Source organism: Ranitomeya variabilis, chromosome 5, assembly GCF_051348905.1.
Source record: "Ranitomeya variabilis isolate aRanVar5 chromosome 5, aRanVar5.hap1, whole genome shotgun sequence".
Classification (NCBI taxonomy): domain Eukaryota; kingdom Metazoa; phylum Chordata; class Amphibia; order Anura; family Dendrobatidae; genus Ranitomeya; species Ranitomeya variabilis.
Window position 1 is genome coordinate 69377151 of NC_135236.1, and position 23245 is coordinate 69400395.

General features: G+C 45.3%; 1 protein-coding gene across 2 annotated transcripts; it reads left to right on the forward strand.

The window, feature by feature from the left end:
• Window positions 1-16419: 16419 nt before the first annotated feature.
• Window positions 16420-20889, forward strand: NPM2 (nucleophosmin/nucleoplasmin 2). Of its 2 annotated transcripts, none has more exons than XM_077260789.1 (10): window positions 16420-16545; window positions 16869-16938; window positions 17559-17644; window positions 17763-17885; window positions 17961-18054; window positions 19304-19437; window positions 20048-20082; window positions 20359-20389; window positions 20564-20616; window positions 20689-20889. In XM_077260789.1, exons 1-9 carry the CDS (start codon window positions 16435-16437, stop codon window positions 20606-20608), a joined length of 729 nt encoding a protein of 242 aa, XP_077116904.1. In that variant the 5' UTR covers window positions 16420-16434; the 3' UTR covers window positions 20609-20616; window positions 20689-20889. The 2 variants fall into 2 exon arrangements, with proteins under 2 accessions (XP_077116904.1, XP_077116905.1); XM_077260790.1 differs by having other exon boundaries at window positions 20051-20082.
• Window positions 20890-23245: the final 2356 nt, after the last annotated feature.

Sequence of the window (23245 nt, forward strand, 5' to 3'; positions counted from 1 at the left end):
GAACTCTTAGCCATAAAGCTGGCTCTGGGGGAGTGGAGACATCTTCTTGAAGGAGCCGTTCATCCTTTTGTGATTTTTTCTGACCTCAAGAACTTGGCCTATCTTCAAACCGCGCACAGACTCAATCCTCGGCAAGCTCGATGGTCCCTGTTCTTTGCCCGATTCGACTTCGAGCTTCGTTTTCGGCCTGGTGACAAAAATGTCAAAGCAGACGCTCTGTCCAGACTTTCGCAGCCAGAGGACTTCGATGAGGAGCCAGCGCATATCATGGATCCCAGTAAGATCGTTACTGTAGCCCCTTTAGGGGTGATCTGTCCTCCTCCGGGTAAGACTTTAGTCACTGAAAATGACAGAGAAACAGTGCTGCGTTAGGGACATTCCTCTAAATTAGCAGGTCATGCCGGAGTTAAGAAAACTCTCCTTCTCGTCTCCCGCTACTATTGGTGGCCTTCATTACGACAGGATATCGAAGAATTTGTTGCCTCATGTCCCTCTTGTGCGAAGTGCAAAGTACCAAGACAGTTACCTCGTGGAGGGTTGCTTCCTCTTCCAGTGCCTTCTAGTCCGTGGCAACACATCGCCATGGACTTCATTACCGACTTACCGAAATCCTCAAGTTGTACAGTCATCCTTACTGTGGTAGATCGGTTCTCCAAGATGGCCCATTTCATTCCCTTGCCTGGACTTCCCTCAGCTCCGGAATTGGCGAAGATCTTCATTTCAACTATCTTCAAACTTCATGGTTTTCCTCAAAACATCGTGTCAGACCGAGGAGTTCAGTTTACGTCTCGTTTTTGGAGGGCGCTATGCAAGCTTTTGAAGGTGTCTCTAGATTTTTCTTCTGCCTATCACCCTCAAACTAATGGTCAAGCTGAACGAACGAATCAGATTGTGGCGGCCTATCTTCGTCACTTCACCAATTCCCACCAAGATGATTGGGTAAGCCTTCTGCCTTGGGCCGAATTCGCCTATAACAATCACTCTAATGAGTCTTCAGCTAAATCTCCTTTTTTTGTCGTCTTTGGTCAACATCCGAATATGCCTCTTCCGATTTCTTCCACAACAGGAGTTCCAGCCGCAGACTCTTTGACTTCAAATTTCTCAGCAATATGGGGTGAGGTTAAGAAGGCTCTTGAGATGGCGTCTGTTAAAATGAAGAAACATGCTGACAAGAGACGTTTAGACTCTTCTCCATTCTTGCCTGGCGATAAGGTTTGGCTTGCCTCACGTTACATAAGGCTCAAGATTCCTTCCTATAAACTTGGTCCTCGTTTCATCGGTCCCTTTGAGGTTCTGAGTCGGGTCAACGAAATCGCCTACAAGCTGAAGTTGCCTGCCTCGCTCCGTATTCCCAATACTTTTCATGTCTCTCTGCTCAAACCTGTTATCCTTAACCGCTTCCATCCTTATTCCTGTACCTCTCCTCAGCCTCTCCATGCCGATAACATTTTTGAGGTGAGGGATATTTTAGCCATGAAGAGGGTTCGTGGGAGAGAGTTTTTCCTGGTGGATTGGAAGGGTTTCGGTCCTGAGGAGAGATCGTGGGAACCTCGAGAGAATATCAATGCACCTCGTCTTCTTAACAAATTTCTCGCTAAATTTAAGAGAGGGGATTTTAAAGAGGGGGGTACTGTTACGATTCATACTCACCTCTCCGTTCCTGGCTCCCGGCATGTTGCTTCCGCTGACGCCTCTGGTCACCGCGCCCGCTCCTCTTCCGGGTCCCGGCGCACTGTCTGTTCCTCCTCCTGGGCTGCGTCACCTTCCTCCATCGCCGCACTTCCTCGCGCTCCTGCTTCCGGTCGGTGCCACGCTCCTCCTCGGCGCGCGCCTCCTCCTCACTGTGGGATGTCTGCTTCTGCGCAGGCGCGCAGGTTTCGGCGCTAGATCCTCCTCCCGGTCCCGGATTCCTGCGCTGGATGTTTTCCTCCACGTGGGCTTCCAGCAACCTATCCCTGTGGAGAGCACGGTATTTCAGGCCACCTCCCCTGCTAGGAGGTGCCTGAGTGTCTTTAGCTCTTAGCTCTTGTTCTCCGGCCGCCTTCGTCTCTGAGCTCTGTAACTCCGTACTGGTTCTGCGCTCGTTTCCTCTTTGCCTTGTGCTCATTCTCCAGCTCCTACTTGGTTAACCTTCTCTTCCTTTTTTCCTACAGTATCGTCCCCGTCTCTGGTCATCTTCAGCTCATTCCAATTCCCGTTACTCCTGGTTTTCGTCTCCCTCGTTTCCTGGATTCCTGCTTTGCCCCCTCCTCTGTTTATCCTCCTATCAAGAGCCGTCTCTCCTGGTATCTGCTACCGTGGTTAGGTAGTCTCCGGGCCTGCTCCTAATCAGTCCCTGTATAGGGGTTGGTTAACACCGGGTCTGCTCGTCCGGAGGGTCGCCTTCCACGGTCCAGAGGGTCCACTCTTGTTCCTGCCTCAGTAATCGTTACACTCTTGTAAGGCCATTTGTAAAGTAAAGTCCATAGGCTCCTCAGCACTGGCATTGCTGGCACTTCCATCAGGTATCTCCGGTGCAAGAGCTGGCATTGCTCGGTTTCTCTGAGAAGGACTCTCTCCAAACTGGTGCACTCCTCTCAAGGATACCAATTCTTTAGTACAGGGCTGTGGCTTGTGAAGAAAAAGAGAAAGACGGAGAAGATGTTGTTGTCGCTATTGGCAACACCCCATCATTGAATTACGAGCGAGCCGTGGAGCCTACCACTTGCATACCTCCCAACTTTTGAAGATGGGAAAGAGGGACAAAGTTTGCGGCGCTTAACGCGTGCCGCGGCAAGTTTTAGGCCACACCTCTGACCACACCCATTTATAATTATTCACACCCATATCCACATCCCAACCACACCCATTTAGCACTGCTGATCACACTGTTTCATATACAATAATTATAAACAAAAAAATATGGCCACATAGTGCTCCATACTGTATAATGGCCGCACATGATGCTCCATGCGTGGGAAAAGTTCCCAGGCTCGAGTTCATATGAGGACATCCAGCAGAGGGCGCATCACCGCGACTCAAGGTAACTACAGGACATTCCCCTGCTTTCCATCCATTCCCCAGGGTTTTACAGACAGGAGCGACTGCATTAGCACAGCTCCTGGCTGTAAAATGATTTAACCCCTTCAGATGGATTTACAGCGTGGGACTGACGGAACGACGGAAGGTATGGGATATTGTTGATTTTTTATGTTACCTTTTTTACAGGACGAGGGTCTTCAGGTGGATTACGAGTATAATAAAATATTAAAACACCCTATGTCTTTATTTCATTAAAATACTTTTAAATAATGTGTGTGTGTTTTATTAACCATTTCGTACTATTGGATTAATAATGGATAGGTGTCATAATTGACGCCTCTCCATTATTAATCTGGCTTAATGTCACCTTACAATAGCAAGGTGACATTAACCCTTCATTACCCTACATCCCACTGCTACACGGGAGTGGGAATAGAGTGGCGGCCAAGTGCCAGAATAGGCGCATCTTCCAGATATGCCTTTTCTGGGGTGACTGGGGGCAGATGTTTTTAGCCAGGGGGGTCCTATAACCATGGTACCTCCCTAGGCTATTAATATCTGCCCTCAGTCACTGGCTTTACCACTCTGGCGGAGAAAATTGCGCTGGAGCCCACGCCAATTTTTTTCCGCGATTTAACCCTTTATCTTACAAGCTGTAGCCCAAATTTTGCACATACACACTACTAACAGTAGTGTGGAATATGCAAAAAAAAAAAAGGGATATGAGATGGTTTACTGTATGTAAACCATGTCTCATATCCTGTCGGGTTTGTGAAGGAGAAATGAAAAGCCGGCAATTGAATTACCGGCTTTTCTGTAATCTAGAGCTGAATTAAATATAAATACAGTATATATATATATATATATATATATATATATATATATATGTGTGTGTGTCTCAATGACATATATATATATATATATATATATATATATATATATATATATATACACACACTCACTGGCCACTTTATTAGGTACACCTGTCCAACTTCTTGTTAACACTTAATTTCTAATCAGCCAATCACATGGCGGCAACTCAGTGCATTTAGGCATGTAGACATGGTCAAGACAATCTCCTGCAGTTCAAACCGAGCATCAGTATGGGGAAGAAAGGTGATTTGAGTGCCTTTGAACGTGGCATGGTTGTTGGTGCCAGAAGGGCTGGTCTGAGTATTTCAGAAACTGCTGATCTACTGGGATTTTCACGCACAACCATCTCTAGGGTTTACAGAGAATGGTCCGAAAAAGAAAAAAAATCCAGTGAGCGGCAGTTCTGTGGGCGGAAATGCCTTGTTGATGCCAGAGGTCAGAGGAGAATGGGCAGACTGGTTCGAGCTGATAGAAAGGCAACAGTGACTCAAATCGCCACCCGTTACAACCAAGGTAGGCCTAAGAGCATCTCTGAACGCACAGTGCGTCGAACTTTGAGGCAGATGGGCTACAGCAGCAGAAGACCACACCGGGTACCACTCCTTTCAGCTAAGAACAGGAAACTGAGGCTACAATTTGTACAAGCTCATCGAAATTGGACAGTAGAAGATTGGAAAAACGTTGCTTGGTCTGATGAGTCTCGATTTCTGCTGCGACATTCGGATGGTAGGGTCAGAATTTGGCGTAAACAACATGAAAGCATGGATCCATCCTGCCTTGTATGGAGCATCTTTGGGATGTGCAGCCGACAAATCTGCGGCAACTGTGTGATGCCATCATGTCAATATGGACCAAAATCTCTGAGGAATGCTTCCAGCACCTTGTTGAATCTATGCCACGAAGAATTGAGGCAGTTCTGAAGGCAAAAGGGGTCCAACCCGTTACTAGCATGGTGTACCTAATAAAGTGGCCGGTGAGTGTATATATATATATATATATATATATATATATATATATACACTTTATATATGTTTTAACGAACATTTGAGCCCATAAATCCATTAGATGTCGGTTTTGCAAGCTTGCGAGAAAATATCGCAGTACGGATGCCATACGGATTACATACGGAGGATGCCATGCGCAAAATACGCTACCACACCCTGCCTACGGATGACATACGGATCACTATTTTTGGAACATTTCTGCGTATTACGGCCGTAATATTATTTTCATACACTGAGTGTATGGGGCAGAGGGACGCCGAGGAGAAGCCACATCACATCGCTCTGGTAAAGTGTTTTGTCTATTTGACTTTGTAGGAGCTTAATTGTTACTAAAATTGTCTCAGCAATTAGTTCGTACACCTCATCTATGCTGTCATTACTGCTACACAAGATAGTCTATATTTTAGACATCGGTTTATTACGTTGTCAGCGTAGCCTAGGGGGTTTTTTTCAATTTGACTTAGTATTAGAGCAGGAAGTCAATTCATTTGCAATTAGCTCCTCTCAACAATTGCATACACTATTATACCGCAGTGCTATAGTAAATTGGTGGCTTCCCTATGGTTGTTTTGTCCCTCTTTTAATGGTATCTTCACTTTTTTTCGTTAATTTATGTTATATGTTAAATTAGTTTTTACTTTTTTTGTTCAATAAATTATATTTTATATAAAAAGCACCACCTGTTTTGGAGTTTACTATTTAGTGGAATTTCCAAAAAAAAAGTGATCTATGTATTATATATTTAGTGGTACTTGTTTCCCCGGCTTAGGGGTATCATACTGAGGGCAAACTTTTGTGAGTTATCCTTCCTATATTTGTATTTATTTTGCCCTGCACATTTATAGTGTATTCCTGAGTGACTGCGGCGTGGTGTATATTTTCCGTTATCCTTGTCTGTTCTAACTGAGGGTATTGGAATATTACCTCTTCACTGGGTGGAGGGCGGTGGTATCAGCCTAGGGTTAAAACAGGAGTCAGGGTGAGGTTCGAGGCCTGGACATGCACACCATCAGTGTAAACTCCAGGTAGAGGGTCAGTCAGGATTTCCCTAGTCTGAGGGAAACTGCAGGGGCCCGGGTTATTAGCTCTCGCTCACCTAGTCTCCCCGTGACACTTCCGTTGTTATGTCCCACGATGTCCTCATATGAACTCGAGCGTGGGAACTTTTCCAAGGCTCCAGTTCATGAGGACATCCAGCAGAGGGCGCATCACCGCAACTCAAGGTAACTACAGATCACCCAGCTTTCCTTTCAGTACACGGGGTTTACAGGCACGAGCGAGTGCATTAGCACAGCTCCTGGCTGTAAAATGATTTAACTCCTTCAGATGGATTTACATCGTGGGACATAACGACGGAAGGTATGGAATATTGTTGTTTGTTTTTTTGACTTTGCTTCAGGACGATGGTCTTCAGGTGGATTAAGAGTCTAATAAAATATTACAACAACATGTGTCTTTATTTCATTAAAATACTTTGTAATCATGTGTGTGTGTTTTATTAACCATTTAGTACTATTGGATTAATAATGGATAGGTGTCATAATTGATGCCTCTCCATTATTAATCTGGCTTAATGTCACCTTACAATTGCAAGGTGACATTAACCCTTCATTACCCCATATCCCACCGCTACACGGGAGTGGGAAGAGAGTGGCCAAGTGCCAGAATAGGCGCATCTTCCAGATGTGCCTTTTCTGGGGTGGCTGGGGGCAGATGTTTGTAGCCAGGGGGGGGCCAATAACCATGGACCCTCTCTAGGCTATTAATATCTGCCCTCAGTCACTGGCTTTACCACTCTGGCGGAGAAAATTGCGCGGGAGCCCACGCCAATTTTTTCCGCAATTTAACCCTTTATTTTAGCAGCTACAGCGCCAAAATTTTGCACATACACGCTACTAACATTAGTAGTGTGGAATATGCAAAAAAAAAAGGGATATGAGATGGTTTACTGTATGTAAACCATGTCTCATATCCTGTCGGGTTTGGGAAGGAGAAATGAAAAGCCGGCAATTGAATTACTGGCTTTTCTCTCTAACACCGGTGCGTATTTCTCGCAGGTCACACTGCTGGTCCGTGTGTAATCCGTATTTTTTTCGCCCCCATAGACTTTCATTGGCAATTTTTTTTGCGCAATACGGTGACAAACGCAGCATGCTGCGATTTTGTACGGCCGTACAAGACCGTATAATATGGATCAGTAAAATACGGCTGATAGGAGCTGGGACATAGGGAATCATTGGGCCGTGTGTTATGCGTATTTTACGGACGTAGTTTATGCGCTCACACGCTAGTGTGAGGCCGGCCTAAGAAAGAATAAAGAGCCTACAATTCCCAATTAGCTACTAATATCAAATAAATAACAAATGCTATGAAAATATTTTTTGGGAAAAATTTTATACAAAGCTTTATTAGCACATCAAATACAAAAAACAGGCAAATAAGTATACACAATAAAACCCAATAATACTGGACAGGTAGATTAAATGATGATGCATACAAGCAGTGATAGGCTATCCATAACACAGGGGTTCTCAACCAATACTATCATATACTAAAGTTAGAAAAATGTACCTGTGAGTAACCTCAAAAAGTATCCAAGTGGGTGAGCTCCATATAGTAGCAATCAGCCCATCCCTTATTCAGTACATATAATGTGGTATAGTAACCACAACATCAAACCGTAACATGTGAACAAGTATGGAAGCAAAAAAGGACGCTGAGAATGTAAATGCTCACCCATAGGACAGCACTAAGGACTGCACAGATACCCCAACACGTGTTTCGCTGCCGCTTCTTCTTTCAATCGGTGGCGTGATGGGTGCTGCAAGCTGGAGGGGTGCTGCACTCGGCTGCGTGGTGTGTGCTGCAAGCTGGAGGGGTGTTACACTCGGCTGCGTGGTGGGTGCTGCAAGCTGGAGGGGTGCTGCACTCGGCTGCGTGGTGTAGCTGGGAACTGTAGGAGGTGCAAGCTGAAGGGGTGCTGCACTCAGCTGCGTGGTGGGTGCTGCAAGCTGGAGGGGTGCTACACTCGGCTGCATGGTGGGTGCTGCAAGCTGGAGGGGTGCTGCACTCGGCTGCGTGGTGTAGCTGGGAACTGTAGGAGGATAGGTCACTTGCCACTGGTGCTGTGCTGGCTCTTGTGGCTGCTGAAATCTTGACTGCAGTTGGGACTGCTGCATGTGTAACACCCCAGGTAACCAGTTGTTACAGTGGTGTTGCCTTCCTCACTGGGAGGGTGATGCCATGCTTGGAAGCGAGGAAGGATCCCTTTAAGGGCTCCTTCTCACTTGCGAGAAATACATCTTAGTCTCGCAGGTTAAAACACTGCTCTCGCGCCGGCACTCCAGAGCGGAGTGTGAGGCTCCATGTATTGCTGTTCGGCCGCATGCTCCGCTCTGGAGTGCCGATGCCAGAGCAGTGTTTTAACATGCGAGACTCGGACGTATATCTCGCAAGTGAGAAGGAGCCTTAACAGGTATTCAGCACATGTAACACTGTTCTGACTCCAGGCCAGAAAGGGGATCTCGAGACCCAGTTTCGGGGGAACTTCCCTATATAATCTGGCTGGAGGAGGAGTTAGAGAGTAAGTCTGAGGAGAGAAGGAGCAGACAGAGAGAGTCTGAGAGTGGAAAGCTGGGGCCGTGCAGACAAGTGGTGGTTCTGCAGCTCCTGGAAGGAGAAAGAAACAGAGCAGCCTGTAGGAGACTGATAGGGGAAGAGAAGCAAAGGAGAGTAAAGAGCTAGAAGGAAGCTGCGACTGAGCTTCCTCCATGCTGAAGAGCAGAATACCGGTAGCCGAAAGACCAAGGTTGTGGGGGTAACTGTATGCCCCACGGCAGAAACACACGGACAGGATTGCAGGTCGCCTGTCCACCATTAACACCCAAAGGCACAATAACACATAGAGCCCGGAGTCATCACGAGAGACCCCTGTAAAGGGGCTCGCGTTACCTGCCATGCCGGTAGTGTCCTACTAAAAGGGACAGAGAGCAAGTGAGGACCTTGTGTAAGGCCTAAGGCAGCAAGGGACTACACCACAGTGCTGAGAGGAAGGCTTCCAACCCCACCTGGCTAGGGGGATTCCTGAATCGCTTTCAAGCCGGCCGGACCACACCAGTACCTGTGATCCGGTAAAGCGACTGCATCCTTGTGTCCTCTAGTTCTTTCTGGCACTGCATCATCTTTATCTACTACACCGGGAGCCCTGGAGACCCAGCTTCACCTGTGGGAAGCCATAACATCCCTGCTGCCATAACATCACCCCAGTGGACCCCTTTAAGCAGCGTCGGTCATCCCTGACCGAATACCACAGGTGGCGTCACAAACAAACTTTATTCAGCAACCCCTTTAAAGACCTTCCCTTTTACTTAGACGCCCAGGGCCACGGACCGGGTCACTGCCACCGTGACCTCCCCTTTAACAACGGACCAAGTACCGAGTAACCCCTAGGCCCTGGTGGACGTTCCACATGGCCTTGCTGTAAGCAGCCTGATAGGCCTTCATTACATAGAGCTGGAGATCAGGCGGCAGGTTTTCCAACACGCTCAGTACTATTGCGGAAAAAAAATGTTGCGCCGGTCTCTGAAGGTCGGCTTCCAGGCGGTCTAGGCATCTGTGAACTTCCTGGAAAAGTGTGTTCATCTGAGTGAATTCACTATCCAGTCTTTCTTCAACTGCCCTCATCCTTTCCTGGAAGATCGAGCTTAAGTGAATAACCTCGGGCATGATTGACCTCTCCCAGGCCCTCTGCTGCTGACGAGAAGACCCAAGAAAACCAGTGGCAGAGGGCTGGGAGATGGGAAAACCTGATGGACTGGCTGCCTGTTCCCCAACCTGTGAAGCCTGTCTGGTTGCTCCATCGCTGGTGGATGACTGGGACTGTACGGTGGCTGTTCGATTAGGGTCCGCTCCAACTGAGGACGATCCAGGTTGTGTGGTGCTGCTCCAGGTTCTGTGTGGAAAAGAAATTACAAACATTACTAAAAAAAATAAAATAGTTTAGATAATAGTAACAACACAAAAGATACTCACGTTCGCTGAGCAACCGCAGGCCTCAGGAAAGCAAGCACGCGATGGTATTTGTATTTTGATATCTTTGGCGCAGCACCACTTTTAACACGAATCTCCTCTCTCATTTCCTTGTTGAAACGATCCTTCATCGGATGCCAACGGACTTTGACTCTCTTCACTGTGAAGGGGGAAGAAAAAAAATTAATAAATCAATTGAAAAAAAAGGCACCTACATTTACAGGAAAACAGACGCATCAGACCACATTGCAATACTTACGAAAATCCTTTCAGTCTTGTGGGGTGGCATGGTCACATTTTCAAAGCTTCTATACTTACATACAGAGTCTTCCCATCCACAGTCTTGAGAGTTCTGGACTTGTGCCTACACCCCCTTTTATACACCTGGGATTTGGGAGGTGAAGAATCATCATTTCCTGGACATGCTGTCTGAAGTATGCATGCGTATCGAACGCATCCATGCTCATATCCATGTGTACCAATGCGTTCCCATAGACAGTAATGCGTTGTTTTGACGCACTCATGCACATGCCTGCACATATTTGACGGATCAAAAAATGCAACATGTTGCGTTCGGCGGGTGCGGCGAAACGACGAATGCGCACGCATCCGCACCCAAACTGATGCAAGCGCATGTCCCTGTGTACACAATGTTAAACATAGGTACGCAAGACGCATGCAAGTCTATGTGGATCTGTACGCAGGCATACCCTGCACACACATACGCTAATGTCTACCCGGCCTAACAGCCGCCGGTGGAGTCGCGATCCACACGTGGCTGTTAATCTGTTAAATGCCGCTGTCAATCTCTGACAGCAGCATTTAACTCGCGCTTCCGGTAAACGCGCCGGAAATTACGCCCATCAGTGACCCCGTCACGTGATCGCGGGTCACCGATGGGTTGGCATGTCTCCAGCATACCTCTATGGTTGTCATAGCCAGATTGCTATAAGCGCCGCTCGTTGCATTTTCTCAGGCTGAAGAGTTCATTTGAGATCATGCCCACGTCGTTTTTTTCTTTCATCACTCCTCACTTCATCACATGGCTGCCGCACGTGTGCCACACGGATGTGTCACATGGACATGGATTTCTCCGTTACCGTGTTTACTGGTTTTGGAAATGTCAGGACCTGTGAAACCGGCCTAACTTCCTAACAAAAAAATGATATTTCATAAAATCGCGCTGGTGTAAAGTAGATATGTGGAAAATTATATTTATTAACTAGTTTTTGTGACATAACTCCCTGATATAAAGGCAAAAAAAAAATAAAGTTTGAAAATTGCACAATTTTTCAAATTTTGGCCAAATTTCTTTTTTTTCACATATAAACGCAACTTATATCAAACAAATTTTACAACTATCAAGAAGTACAATATGTCACAAAAAACTTTCTCAGAATCAGTGGGATTCGTTGAAGCGTTCCAGAGTTATTAGGCTACGTTCACATTTGCGTTGTGCGCCGCAGCGTCGGCGCCGCAGCGCACAACGCAAACGAAAATGCGGCAAAACGCACGCTAAAACGCTGCGTTTTGCGCCGCATGCGTCGTTTTTGGCCGCAAGTTGGACGCAAAAAAAATGCAACTTGATGCGTTTCTTGCATCCAACGCTTGCGGCCATGCGGCGCTAAACGCAGCACAACGCATGTCCATGCGCCCCCATGTTAAATATAGGGGCGCATGACGCATGCGGCGCCGCTGCGGCGCCCGACGCTGCGGCGCTGACCGCAAATGTGAACGTAGCCTTACCTCATAAAGTGACAGTGGTCAGAATTTAAGGGTATGTGCACATGTTCAGGAATTTTCGCGTTTTTTGCGCTTGTTTTCGCGATAAAAACGCTATAAAAACGCATAAAAAACGCTTAGATATGCATCCTATCATTTAGAATGCATTACGCAATTTTTGTGCACATGATGCGTTTCTTTCCACAAAAAAAACACATTGCGGGAAAAGAAGCATCATGTTCATTCTTTTTGCAGATTTTTTTGCGGATTTCCCATTGTTTTGGAGTGTCAGGGAAAAAATGCAAAAAATCCACATAAAATCCGAAAAAAAAAACAAAACGCGTCAAATCCGCTCAAAAAAAAAAACGCAAAAAAAACGCATGAAGAATTCCTGCGGAAAACCTCAGGTTTATGTCAGGAAAATTCTGCATGCATTCCGGACGTGTGCACATACCCTTAAAATACGTAGGTTTTTTTATGAACACTTAATTGGATCCACTCTAAAATACACATCAAAGAGAATCAGCAGTGCAAATCTATGGGTCAATGATAAAAACCTGACCGTATTTGGATGCCATCCAGGAGCTGTCCATTTTAGGCTGCCGTCACACTAGCAGTATTTGGTCAGTATTTTACCTCAGTATTTGTGAGCCAAAACCAGGAGTGGGTGATAAATGCAGAAGTGGTGCATATGTTTCTATCATACTTTTCCTCTAAGGGTATGTTTCCACGTTCAGGAAACGCTGCGTTTTTGACGCAGTGTTCAGCCGCAGCGTCAAAAACGCAGCGTCCAGATGTTACAGCATAGTGGAGGGGATTTAATGAAATCCCGTCTCCACTGTGCATCAAAAAACGCATGCGTTTTTCCCGCAAAGACGCACATGCGTTGCGTTTTTTCAGAACGCAGCATGTTGCTACAATGAGCAAAACACGCAGGAACACCGCAGGTGACCTGCCAGTGACCTCAGGTGCATTTTTGGTCACGATTTTACCTGCATAAGGCCATGTTCACACTTTGCGGTGTGCTCTGCAGGTTTATCCCGCAGCGGAATTGATAAATCTGCAGGGCAAAACCGCTGCGGTTATCCCTGCAGATTTATCGCGGTTTGTTCCGCGGTTTCCGCTGCGGGATTACTCCTGTACTATTGATGCTGCATATGCAGCAATATGCAGCATCAATAGTAATGATAAAAATAATAAAAATTGGTTATACTCACCCTCTGATGTCCGGATCTCCTGGGCGCTGCACCCGGCGGTCCGGTTCCAAAGATGCTGTGCCGAGAAGGACCTTCGTGACGTCACGGTCATGTGACCGAGGCGTCATCACGGTCATGTGACCGCGACGTCACCACAGGTCCTGCTCGCACAGCAAACCGAAGACCGGACGGCCGCGGGCAGCGCTGAGAGGTGAGTATAGCATCATTTTTTATTTTAATTCTTTTTTTTTACACTATTTATGCTTCCCAGGGGCTGGAGGAGGGTACCACCCGCACAGTAACCGCTTACTTCCCGCAACGTGGGCACAGCCCCATGCGGGAAGTAAGCGGTTCAATGCATTTCTATGGGTGCAGAATCGCTGCAATTCTGCACAAAGAAGTGACATGCTGCGGGTTTTAAACCGCTGCGTTTCTGCGTGGTTTTTCCCGCAGCATGTGCACAGCGGTTTGCGGTTTCCATAGGGTTTACATGTTAATGTAAATGCTATGGAAACTGCTGCGGACCCGCAGCATCAAAATCGGCGCGGATCTGCGGTAAAAACCGCAAAGTGTGAACATGGCCTAAAATCCCGACCAAAGCCTGAAGCAAACCTGACCGTGGACACATACCTAATTGTTCCACTCCTGGTTTTGGCTTACAAATACAGATGTAAAATACTGACCAAATACTGCTAGTGTGACGGCAGCCTCATAAGCAAAGGTGGGGATACTTTTATTAAAACATTTTTTTTCTCATCAGGGAAAAAAACTGATGAAAAGTATGAAACTTGGTCAGTTTTTCTCACATGTCAAAAAAACCTGACGTCTGAACAAGGCCTAACTGCTCAATCACACATATGATTTTTATGTATGAGTGCTGTCCGTTTTGTTCATGGATTACACTCATACCTATGGCAGTCTATGGGGCTGTTCACATGCCAGACTGAGAGGCTCATGCAAAATCATGGAGACATAGCCGATATTGATCCAGGTATCGGAACTAAATCTACGATGCAGGTCTGTGGGTCCGTGAAAATAATCTGAAAGCATCTGGATGCCCTCCGTGTGCTGTCTATTTTTCCTGACTAATAGGAGAAGGTGGAAGAATCCTTTTTCTTATCAATGAAAAAATCTGACAAAATTTATGAAAATCACTGATAAAACTCAGTCTGCTTTTCTCGTACCTCAAAAAACTGATGCCTGAATGAGGCCTAAGGGTATGCGGCGTTTTTTTCCGCGCAGATACGCTGCCGATCTGCAAGTGACTTAGGCTATGTGCACACGTTGCGGATTTTGCTGCGGATCCGCAGTGGATTGGCCGCTGCGGATTTGCAGCTGTTTTCAATGCGGTTTACAGTACCATGTAAACCTATGGAAAACCAAATCCGCCTTGCCCATGCTGCGGAAAATACCACGCGGAAACGCTGCGTTGTATTTTCTACAGTATGTCAATTCTTTTTGCGAATAGCGCAGCGGTTTACACCTGCTCCACAATAGGAATCCACAGGTGTCAAACCGCAGGTGGAATCCGCACAAAACCCGCAGGAATTCCGCGGTAAATCCGCAGGTAAAATGCAGTGCTTTTTACCTGCGGATTTTGCAAAACAGGTGTGGAAAAATCCGCACACGATTCCGCAACGTGGGCCCATAGCCTTAGGCTGTGTGCACACGTTGTGGAGTTTGATGCATTTCCGCAGCATTTTTGGACGCACGTAATTGCATCAAATTGGCAGTGTAGTACAGTAACAATGATAGTAAATGGGAATTTGAGAATTGCTGTGCACATGCTGTGGAAAAATCCGCGCTGATTCGCTGCAGGGTTTTTTCTGTCAATTCTTTGTGCGGAAACGCTGCGTTTCTGCACCCATTGACTACACATTGAATAAGGCAAATCTGCACATCAAAAAAACGCATGACAAATCACAACAAATCCGCAAGTAATCTGCAAGAAATCTGCATAAATTCCGCATTAAATCCACAAGCATTTTGGCCTGCATTTTCTGCTAACAGATGCAGATTCTGTGCGGAAAATTCTGCAGGCCAATCCGCAACATGTGCACATACCCTTACTGTACAATGTAAATCAATGGGAAAAAAAATGCTGTGCTAATGGTGTGGAAAAATCCGCACGGAAAACGCAGCAGATTCAAAAAAGGACCATGTCAATTCTTTTTGCGGATCTTCAGCGTTTCTGTACCCATTCCATAATAGAAATACGCAGGGGTAAAACTGTAAGAAATTCGCACAGAATCTTCAGCAAATCCGCCAAAAAAATGCACAAAATCCATAAAAAAAACACGCAGATTTTGACCTGCGTTTTCTTCCAAGAAGCGCGGAATCTGCACAGAAAATTCCACAGTCTAATCCGCAACGTGTGCATATAGCCTAAGACTGCAGGAGTTTTTAATTCTGCACATTTTTTCACGTTTTAAAATTGATGGATTAAGGCTATGTTCACACGTTGGGTTTTTCCAGCGTTTAATGTCAGGGTACATTTGCCTCTTGTGCATGCTGATAAAGTTTAGTGCATAAAAAAAAATCTGAATTATTTAACTTCATCAGGTTTTGGCACCAAAACCTGCAATTTTTGTAGCCTTTTTGCACTATCCATTGCTTACAATGGGTGAAAAATGCTGAACAAAAACACTGACAGGAGTGACATGCTGCATTTTGCAAAAGCACAACGCTTTGACAAAACAGGAAAAAAACAAACTGTGTGTATGAGATTTTTGAACTCTCATAGACTTTGCTGGGACTGTGAAACGTAGCTGGAAATGTGCATAAAAAAGCCACTGCAAAAACACAACGTGTGAACATAGCCTAAGGCTACTTTCACACTAGCGTCGGGCTCGGCCCGTCGCCGTGCGTCGGGCCGAGGTCCCCGACGCTAGCGTTGTCCCCTCCGCACAACGGGGGCAGCGGATGCATTTTTCCAGCGCATCCGCTGCCCCATTGTGAGGTGCGGGGAAGTGCGGGGAGGTGGGGGCGGAGTTCCGGCCGCGCATGCGCGGTCGGAAAAAGCGGACCGTCGGGAGCAAAAAACGTTACATGTAACGTTTTTTGCTCCCGACGGTCCGCCACAGCACGGCGCAACCGTCGCAGGACGGTTGCGACGTGTGTCATTGCGTCGCTAATGTTAGTCAATGCAGAAAAAACGCATCCTGCAAGAACTTTTGCAGGATGCGTTTTTTCGGCAAAACGACGCATTTGCGACGTAATGCAGTTAACGCTAGTGTGAAAGTAGCCTAAAGGTTATTTTCCCATTTTGTGGTTGCTGAAACTTCTAGTACTAAGGACTATATCTGATATAGCTGAGACCCAGCTCAGTGTGCTATCTATCCCAGTGCAGGATACTACCTTCTGGATACTCGTTTTGGCACAGTGAACTGTTTTTCATATACTTTAGATTTGTCAAGTATTTGAAGCAGTTTTTGACATGGATTTTTGGAGCAGATGCCTTCAGAATTCAATCTCCCCTCCCTCCAAAAAATAAATGTCTGTGTGCACATACTTTAATACAAAGCAAATTTCTTTTTATGAGTTTGACTGAAATTTGTGCAAGGACAGAGTTAATTTATTTTACAGCAATAATGTCTGATCAGGGTCAGGTGGCTGCCATTAGATATATACAGCTGCAGGTGCTGCCTGATATCCTCTGGTCTCACTCCTTTAGTCCTGCAGTTTGTTGTGGCATCAAGAGGGTATGTTCACATGGGGATGTGCATGTTCTTTACTGATTTTCTAGGTGGAAAAATCTGCGGCGTATAGCACACGACTGATCATTGAGATCTGCCCTGTGTCAGTCCATGATTCGGGTGGAATCCGCACTAATTCTGGAACCAAGTTCTGCCAGACTTGGTGTAACTTTTGCTGCTGCAGCTTTTCCATTGCGGAAAATCTGCACCTTTTTATAAGTTTCTGTGGATGTACCCTACGACTAGGGGAACGCCTAAAGCCTTCCTGTCTTGGAGGGTATGAAAGGTGCAATGTGACTAAAAAAAAAATACATGTATGTGTTCTACAGACTGCTGTAACAATGGCCTCTACACTAAGTAACACCAGCAAGCTGGAGAAACCAGTGTCTCTCATATGGGGTAAGTGTGAAAACTTTAACTTTGACTTCTTTTTTTTTTTTTTTTTTTCTCATCACATTTCTGAAAATATGGCAGGCAGGGAACTGTCCTTTTTCAGTAGCTTACAAGCTCAGGTGCCCCTTCCTCCTCAGTGCGTCAACTACACATGCCCCAGTGTGACTAATGGGGTCGTACCACGTTTTTGGGTCCTGTTAGACTGACGTCATTCCTCAGAGCTTGTGACCAAAAAATTAAAGGTAGTAACTGCGAGAAATGTATGTGCAATGCACACCATAAGATGTGATTCTTGTGCCAAATTACTTTTTTTTTTTTTTTTTTTTTTTTTTTCATGGTACAGAAGTAGATGTTTAAACTGTTTGTTAAAACTTTTTTTTTTATAATTAGTGAACTTTGTAAACTTTCTTAAAGTAAAATAATTTCTTAGTATGATTTTCCTATATGAAAACTGGGGTCCCTTGGACCTCACATGACTAGTAGTCACACCAAAATAGTTACACTAACTTGAGGTTAATAGGAACAATACGTAAGGGCCTATAGTCAAATATCATCATTCCTTTATTACATTGTATCAGCACTCCCCTATAATATGGCAGCGCTCGGCCTTCTGCTTGCCTTCGCAGGGTGTGAACTGAATGAACAGAAAAGGACCTTTGTGTTTAAAGTGTCAGATGACGACAAGAGTGAGCACCAGCTGGCCCTGAGAACTGTGAGTACTCATGGATTGTGTGGGTGGCCACAGTTGCGTTGATTGACTCGAGGTGTCTTTATTAAAATGTTGAATCCCAATTAAGCTGTATCGCCTTAATGATGACCCATTCTTTAAGGTATGTCTAGGGGACAAGGCCAAAGATGAATTTCATGTAGTGGAAATAGTCCCTCAAGCAGTGGAAGGGAGTGATGCCCAACCAGTTCCCATAGCCACCCTAAAGCCAGCTATTCTGCCCATGGTAAGTAGCTTATGGAGAATCCTTACAGGAATCCTCTTCGCCAATGTCTAATTATAAAATGGATCTTGGTTGCAGGCTACTATGATGGGCATTGAGTTAACTCCTCCAATCACTTTCCGCCTGAAAGCTGGATCTGGACCTGTATATATTAGTGGTCAACATATTGCATGTAGGTATCTTATCATGGACCACTGTCATCGTTCTAGCTTCTCTGGTACATTTGGAGGCGTAGCAAGAATGGCGCAGTCATATGGCTGTATAAATCGGACGGGCTGGCTGCTCTCCCGACCAGAGCATGACGTGTCAGGAGAGCTTCCAGCCAGTCTATGCACTGCATTTCAACTGTTGTCCAATTTATGACTGACTGTGCCCTAATAGACAGTTGCATCCTGTAGCCCAAAAATCAATTTCCCCTACATGAGGAGACCGAAAATATTAAAGATGTGCAATAGTTGAAGCTGGTGGGCCACAATGAAGTCTATGGGTTGTGCCATTGAACTGGTCTGTGTATAAACTTTTGATCCCAAATTACAGTACCTCCTTTTCTGACTGGACAGGTGATGACTTGTGAGTGTTCAACTACTGAGACCTCAGAATTACTAGACTAGGGCTTTAAAACTCCCCTGATATAATGGGATAGCAATACTAAAGGGTCTCCATATCAGTCTGTAAGCTGAAAGATCATTCAACTGATGTCTCTCTGCCCCTCATACAACCCCATATATACAAACACTTGGCCGAGCGCTCCTATCTCAGATCTGAAACCAGAATCCTGAGTGACTTCTGGAGAGTGACTTCAGCTGTTGGAAATCTGACATGCTGATCCTTCTCTCCCCTGACATTTGTCAGGAGGCCACCATACACATCGGACTGTCAGCTAGTATCTGTATATTTGTGGTGCCTGATATCATGAGGGCAACACAGGAAAACAGACAGCACATCTGTGCCTAAACCAGGGGACTTGTCTCTCCTGATATGGCTCCATTTATTGTAAAGAAGATATTGATAGATAATTTGATCACCCCCGTTCATGCCAGTTTCTCCCAGCTGGGATGAAGACTGCAACAATTCCAAAATTTAGGCCCAAATCGGAGTTGCACTTAGATTTTGCAACTGTTTGAAGCCTTTACTCCTGAATTCGGGCGTGAAAAGCTTTGAAGGTGCCCATAGGTTTTGTTTGTTTTTTTTTTCTGTTTATGGGGATTTCATAAAGTTTATAATTCAGATGTCTCTGCATGGAATGGGTCAGTTTGTTTTGCTATTCCATATAGCAAAACTAAAGCCTATACCATCCAGGTGATGTGCTTCACCCACCAAAAAAAAACCCTCATGGACTCTAGTCTAACATGTACACTGCAGGCTTCTTGCCCCTAAGGCTCTTTTAACACTGTTTGACAAACACTGAAATGTGTTCCTAGTGGAAGAAGACTACACATGGGCAGAAGAAGAACAGGAGGAGGAAGAGATTGAAGAGGAAGAGGAGGAAGATCCTGAATCTCCCCCAAAAGCAGTAAAAAGGCCAGCAGCCTCTAAGAAGGGGAGCCAGGCTAAGGTAACCTGCCTTGGTAGTATCACTTGTCTAGAAATGCGTGTGCTCATGACTCGCTAGCCAGCATGGTCATGACTCGAAGGGCTCAATGCTCCACTGCCTCCTGCCTTGCTGGGGAGGTTAGGTGGGGCTTTTTTTTATTTATTTTTTTTTGGCTTTGATTGTGCCACTTAAATTCCTTGTATGGAATATCTTGTGATTTGAAATGATGCAAAAATGAACTTGGACCATTGTTGCTTTCGGGAGTTTCTTTTTTTTTATGGTGTTTGCTGAGTGGCAAAAATGATCTAGTAACTTTATTCTGCAGGACAGTATGGGGATATGAAAAATACCTTGTTGAAATCCACTTTCCTATTAAATAAATTGGTTTTGAGACTGAAAAAGAGCATGACTAGTTCTGAACCCTGACACTGGAGGCATATTCCAACTGTACACCACCTGCACCCACCATGTATAGTGCAGGTTCAGTTCCTGAGCCTGCTCAATACATTAGGACTTGATGTGATATACATGGAAATATTCAGTGGGAATGTGTGGTTTTTTTTTTGTTTTTTTTTTAAATTAAATTGTACAATGGTCTTATTGCTTGTTGCTAACTTTGTTTTTGTCCTAGAAGAAGAAAATGGACAAAGATGACAAGGAGGATGAGTAAGTATAGTATTATGGTGCTACAGCTTGGATCTGAATAGGTGCTGGTTTGTAAGGCTGTATTCACACTACAATGTCCCACAGACTCCAAACATATCCACAAGATAGAAGTTAATCTTTTCTATAACTTATTTAATGTGGGAACCTATGGGCATCCTATACACTGAGGTATATATGGAAATCCTCCTGGCTGAATTTGGTGTGAACAGAGCCTAACATGGTTTACTATACTGGTAAATGGTACATATAGGAATGTGACTTTTTTTCTTGTTTCAGAAGCTCTGAAGAAGACAGTCCAGCAAAAAAGGTACATGTGCACTCCCTGTCTTGGCTGGCATCTGTGCCAGGCAAGGCCTGGGTGAAAAGATAATGTAGATATAGGATAGTCCTGTGAGGTGGGGGAATGGCTCAGTCCTTTACGACTTATCAAGTGCGTAGAGAAGCCTTGTTTTCCTCTTAAGTGACAATCCGTATTTTTCAGGGCAAAGGAGCCGGACGGGGCAGAAAGCCAGCAGCTAAGAAATGAGACGCCGGGTAATGTTTAACATGTTACGATAAGGAATTGGTCCACACTGCTGTAGGCTAACTATCCCCTCGTCTCTGCAGGTGCCGGATGCCTTTTTGTCTTGTCCATTGTATTTTACTATCCAGACCTCCATCCAGTGCAGATATCAACGTTTGCAGAACAATCAGAGCCTCCTTCTTACCCCTTGGACACTGGCAGGCTGGATATAGTCGTAATGTAATATTTACACCCGTCTTGTAACCTGTAAAATAAAAAGTCCCTTTGCTATGGGAAGAAACCTGCCTGTTTGTGGAATTAATATTTTTTTCGCTCTGTTGGGGTGGGCAGTGTGTGCTGAAGATTAAGTCCATGCTGGCGCCATGAAACTTAAATTGTCGTTCTTACCTTGGGCTAGGCCATCAAAATCAAACATGCAGTGCTGGAACCCCTACCCACTCTGCTGTTCTGAGTGGTGGCAGGGAGTGATCAGTTAGAGCAGAACTATAGTCCTGTCAACTATCGGGGCAGCAGGGTGATACTGCTGATCAACCCCCACCAATCTGCAATTAATGACCTAGCCTAAGGGTACTGTCACACAGTGCAATTTTCGTCGCTACGACGGCACGATCCGTGACGTCGCAGCGTCGTATGATTATCGCTCCAGCCTCGTAGACTGCGGTCACACTTTGCAATCACGGCGCTGGAGCGATGCCGTAGTCCCCGGGTAACCAGGGTAAACATCGAGTTACTAAGCGCAGGGCTGCGCTTAGTAACCCGATGTTTACCCTGGTTACCAGCGTAAACGTAAAAAAACCAAACAGTACATACTCACATTCCGGTGTCTGTCCTCCGGCGTCTCAGCTTCTCTGCACTGTGTAAGCACCATAGCCGGAAAGCAGAGCGGTGACTTCACCGCTGTGCTCGCTTTCCGCCCGGCAGGCGCTCACACAGTGCAGAGAAGCTGAGACGCCAGGGGACAGACACCGGAATGCGAGTATGTACTGTTTGTTTTTTTTAACGTTTACGCTTGTAACCAGGATAAACATCAGGTTACGAAGCGTGGCCCTGCACTTAGTTACCCGATGTTTACCCTGGTTACAAGCGAACACATCGCTGGATTGCTGTCGCACACAACGATCCAGCGATGTCAGCGGGTGATCAAGCGACGAAAAAGTTCCAAACGATCTGCTACGACGTACGATTCTCAGCAGGGTCCCTGATCGCTGCTGCGTGTCAGACACTGCGATATCGCTAGAACGTCACAAATTCTGCCGTCGTAGCGATCAAAATTGCACTGTGTGACAGTAAGGTTTGGCCATCAATATAAAGTACCAGATAATCCCTTTAATGAGTGCTTCCCTTCCAGTACATAAGTGTAATTCCAGTGTTAACCACAGGGTGGCAGAGCTGTAATGTTCCACAGATGGTTACTGTAGTACAGATGCTATACCTAGTACATAGTGTGCAGTGACATTCTCCAGAAGAGATGCTATATTATGCTTCCATACATGTGGAGACTGATGGGCATGCACAGTTGTGGTGCCTTGATAAATGATGGAGAACCGCTCAGGAGAAAATTAGATGCTCGTTCTACAACATGACGGCACTATGCTGTGGGACAACCCCCCCCCCCCCCCCCCCCCCCCACTTGAGACTACACGCATTAAAGAACTGTGCAGTCATAAGGTAAATTGTGATGTAACTGTGCAGTCTTTCTATGCGACTGCAAAATAATTTCAGGTTTTCTTCATGCCAATGGCAAGACAAGCGGTCATGTGACTGCAAGGATGCAATTTCTATACTTCAGCCACATTCAGACTAGACATGAAGTTTTGCTCAAAACAAGTGAATAGAGCAAAGCATGCCTAGTTGGCATGTGACCTTAGACTCGCACTGCCTGCATCAGAATATCCTGATGGCATGCAATGCGAGCACGGTGAAGATTCACAGCTGCAGCCACGTAGAATGACTGCAGACATTCACAACGACTTTTTTTTTTTTTTTTTAGCATTCTTATGTTAAAAAAATAAATAAATAAAAATAACATTGGATAGGACAACAACCCCTTTAATGCTCCTAAACAAAGACAAATGTAGTAACCCTAACTTGTCAGATGGTGTGGTACTTGGCCATGTTCTTAAAAGTTATGAATTGTTACAGGTGTTCATGATCAGAACCATTAACATAGGAATACAGCGCCATCAGTAGAAAAAAAAAAAACACATCACCAGAACAACCATTAGTACATGAATACATCACCAAACTTGGTAAAGTGATCAATCATAATGTCAGGGCAGCCCTATATGCAATTGCTGTATAATGCATAAAACTACAATTCCGGTATGTCCTTAATGGTAAGTTGATATTTGAGCTGTTAAGATCAAGCGGTGGACCATACAGAAACCACAGTACTGATGAGATACAGCCAGTATTACATTTACATCCATGTAATCTTATAGATGACATTTTCTCCAATTAGTCAGTATTTTCTTTATCTTGACCAGATGCCACGATGACTTTTCACATTCACAACTCATCTTGGTAGACTTCTCTTCTCTAAGCTGCTGCAGCACATCCTGACAGTGCCCTTACACTGTTATTTTTGACTATAATGCTCCTGAACAAAAATATCTACCCTATGCTGTGCCCTTGAATAAT

What these genes read in the sequence shown, in the direction of transcription:
- NPM2 (XM_077260789.1), top strand. Translation starts at nt 16,435, where the DNA reads ATGTCTGATCAGGGTCAGGTGGCTGCCATTAGATATATACAGCTGCAG. An exon ending in TTTGTTGTGGCATCAAGAGG is followed by an intron (nt 16,546 to 16,868) that starts GTATGTTCACAT and finishes TGTGTTCTACAG; the next exon opens with ACTGCTGTAACAATGGCCTC. An exon ending in AGCCAGCTATTCTGCCCATG is followed by an intron (nt 17,886 to 17,960) that starts GTAAGTAGCTTA and finishes TCTTGGTTGCAG; the next exon opens with GCTACTATGATGGGCATTGA.